Source organism: Microtus ochrogaster, chromosome 8, assembly GCF_000317375.1.
Source record: "Microtus ochrogaster isolate Prairie Vole_2 chromosome 8, MicOch1.0, whole genome shotgun sequence".
Taxonomy (NCBI): Eukaryota; Metazoa; Chordata; class Mammalia; order Rodentia; family Cricetidae; genus Microtus; species Microtus ochrogaster.
The window spans coordinates 54,360,151-54,363,992 of NC_022015.1; the positions used below are offsets into that span (position 1 = coordinate 54,360,151).

Here is a 3,842-nt window from a genome sequence, read left to right on the forward strand (position 1 = left end):
CTGTAGACCAGGCTGGTCTCGAACTCACAGAGATCCACCTGCCTCTGCCTCCCGAGTGCTGGGATTAAAGGCGTGCGCCACCACCGCCCGGCTTCAAGGTGAGTTTTTATTTAAATAGGCCAACCTTTACTGTCCCCTAATCAATTAGTTAAATACAGTTTAAGCAGAAAGCAGAAAAAATCTCCAGGTTTCATTTAGGTAGAAATTCTCCTCAAAATAAGTTTGAATACAGAATTTTATAAAATATCAGCAAACATGAGGATTAAAATGTTTCCTAACACAGAACAAATTCTCATGTTAAACTACATTACATACCCCTAAAGACATGTAAAACTATCAATACTGCCAACCTAAGCTATAAATAGTATTTTAGAAAGAGATCTAACAAGAAGTATCCTAAGTAGAACTGAAATTGAAAGAAACACTTTAAATTTTATAAAATTTTAATTTTACCTGATCAAGGTGGGGTGCTGTTGGCACATGTTGAAGTTTTTTCTGTAAACTAAGAACAACCAATTACCGATTTAAAGATCAGCATATTTCCGATTTAATATTATCCATTACTCAGAGATACAAGGCTAATTAAGGAACAAACATTTTATAATCAAATCTATCACAGAGTTCCAATTTACCCACTCTTCGAACAGTCTAAACTTATACATATATACAATATTTGTATAGAACAACTGAGAGATCTAAGATATATGTAGAGAAAAGCTGACAGATCTAATATATAAAAAATCTTTTGAATGCACACTCAATCACATCATAAGTATGATTCAATGAAGGGAAAAACTAATATTTTAGCAATATTCTGTTGCTAAATATGTCAGTAGTTTTCTTTATAATTCTAGTAGGTTAATACAATAATTTCAACAGGCTTGGGAACACAGGTATGGCCATTCTGTAGTGCTCCAAGTTTCCTTGATATGAAAATATGTTGGTAGCTTTAAAAAGTTAGAAATGTAAACTTTCCTTTGTTAAGGGTTTCCACTGGATAAACATATATATTATTAAAAGACAAAAAGAATCCAAGTCAAATTTCCTATATAATCAGTTACCAGTTAAGAAAAAAATGAAGCCAGGCATAGTGATGTACCCGTAAATCTAGCACTTAGGAGCCAGAGTTGGAAGTTAGCCTGGACTACATAGTGAGTTTCAGGACAGTCAGAGTTACATAGTGAGACCCTGACTTTAAAAAAAAAAAAAAGCAGTCAGAATCTTAAGAATGAACTGTTCTGTTATGAGAAAAGCCATAAGATTGCAGAACAAATTACCACCATAACAACTGGAGCACACATTTAGATGGTGATGGTGACAGGGCAGAGGGAGGGGAGGGACTTAAAGTCTTGCAGGTGTTCTGTCTTGAAGCACAGTGAGGGGTGAATTAGTAACAGCAAGTCTAGGCTGAAGGAACCATTGTGGAAGGAATGACTCACACTGGGGGGGCGGGCTTAGTAGGGAAAGTGTCAAATTAAATCCTTCCCAGCTGGTTGCCCAGGGCTGGATTCTCCTATTGAAACAGCTAAGCAAAAAGAAGCCAGGCAAAGGTCTATCTACAATTGGAGGACAACATCACATACATACTCCTTTTGGTATTGCTAAAATATTATAACTGCTCTTAATCAAAAGTCAAATAAGATCAGAAAATTGTAGGAAAATCAGGTTTCAGTGTTGCCAGACAGTGAGTACATACAACTTCACATCCAAGTAAAAGTCAAAAAGATTAACAAGGAACCTTTAGGGTTAGTTCCTAGTAAGTCCCAGAATTGTCTGTCTTAATAAAAAAGAAAAGAAACTGTACTCTAGTATAGCAGACAAGCATATTCTACTAAAACCTGAAATTCATTATCAGAATCTTTGTGTGAAAAATAATCAGTGCAATTCCTAATGATTTTCATATTCCATATGCATTTATCATTAAGTATAAAAACCCTTGAGTACTCAAAATGTACAGCAGGAAAATGGACCAGGAAAACTTCATCCTGTGGAAAGCAGCAATCAAGTGCTCTGATCATACCATCTCCATAGGAATGTATTTAAATGAACACATACTCATGATTCACATGCACCAGACACTCCTATCTTCCTACGGACTAGACCAAGAAAAGCGAACACAGATGTATTCACAGCAGCAGTATTTTCATTTGTCACTGAGTTACTCTGAAAATCCAACACAGAGGCAGTGAGTGAAAGCAGCTCTTTATTAATGACTTAACTTCTAGAATGGCTAGTTCTAGCCCTTGACTTAGGAGATGAAAAATCCACCTCTCTGGATTTTAATTTAAAACATGAGGAAACAGTTGTCTTGCATATTCCACACTTCTAGGCACTAAAGTAGTTCCACTTTTAAAAATCACAGTAAATGGGAATTAAAATTCTCTATAAGATAAAGAGGTCCATTAAAACACCATGTCATATCCTCATGGGTTACTTCAGAAGCTGTTTCAAAGAGTGCACATAGTAAAAATGTGGAGGACCGGATGCCTACTTGAAACTCACAAGTACCGAGCCACTCACTATGCCTAGTCATAAAAATAACAGCCTTACTAATTAAAAATACTCAGAGAAGAATCTATTTTCATGATATTGAGTAGACACAAAAAGATACTATAACGTTGTTTACAAGAGTTAAAATGTGGGAACAACTTAAATGTTTATTTTTAGATGAACAAAGAAATGTGTGCTCTTTGTGTATATGCATGTCTATGTATATGTAAGTGCACTATAAAAAGAGTCCGTGCAGCTTCTGCCTTTGTGTATATGCATGTGTGTATATGTAAGTGCACTGTAAAAAGAGTCCGTGCAGCCTCTGCCTTTGGGTCTCTCTAATGAGCTTGGATTTCATTTTTTGTCTTGAATCATCAAGGGGAATTTTATACTTTTGTTTTAACCTTCCAATGGTGAAACTGAACCCACACAAAAGGACGGGGGTCCTGTCCTGTCCTGTCACTGAAGGACAAAATAGCACAGCCCACAGAAGCAGGCACTTGAATAGATTGGTTTCCAGGAAGGAAAGATAAGGATATGCCATTCAACAAGTTTTACAAGTCTGTGTTATATATCATCATGCCTAAAATTAATAATCCTGTATTATAATTTAAAAAATCTGTTATGAAAGATCTTATGTTATATATTCTTAGTACAATGGGAAAGTAGATAAAGGCCTGAGTCGAGTGCATTGGCACACGCCTCCAATTCCAGTACACCAGAGGCAGAGGCAGGCAGATCTACGCACGTTCAGGCTGTTGGTCTGGTCTACACAGCAAGTTCCAAGCCAGCCAAAGCTATATGTAGCAAAAATCCTGTCTCAAAACAAAGCAAAATAAAATAAGAATAACAAAACACTGATGTCTAAGAATAAACTTTTTCCATCTCTTATCATAAAGATCCCTCCAAAAGGAGACAGAAAATTATCTATTACCAAAGGGAAAGAAGTAGTCTATGAGAGCACTCAGTTAGATTTTTTTCTGTATTTTACAAATTTTTTTAGAGTATTATAATGGCCAGCACAGAAATACTGGTGATTTCCAGGATACATTACCATTTACATTATAATTATGTAGAGCCAGCTTCCATGATCATAATTAGAAATGGTCTTTTGAGCCAAGAGTGTTGGTGCATGCCTGTATCTTAGAAGTTGGGAGGCTGAGGCAGAGGATCACAAGGTTAAAGATCAGCTTAAGCTACAAAGTAAGACTTTCTTTTTACAAGACAAACTTGTTTGTCTAAGAAATGGCATCTAAATAATGGGAAACAGCCGGGCGGTGGTGGCGCACGCCTTTAATCCCAGCACTTGGGAGGCAGAGGCAGGCGGATCTCTGTGAGTTCGAGACCAGCCT

The 3,842-nt window shown here is 36.6% G+C and overlaps 1 protein-coding gene across 1 annotated transcript in view; it reads right to left on the bottom strand.

Annotated features, from left to right (window-relative positions):
• LOC101985527 (COBW domain-containing protein 1) overlaps window positions 1–3,842 on the bottom strand; it is a 46,900-nt gene that overhangs the window by 9,949 nt on the left and 33,109 nt on the right. Inside the window, exon 11 of the mRNA XM_005352085.2 lies at window positions 454–502. Coding sequence (XP_005352142.1) covers window positions 454–502 — 49 coding nt within the window. The remainder of the gene's footprint in view (window positions 1–453; window positions 503–3,842) is intronic.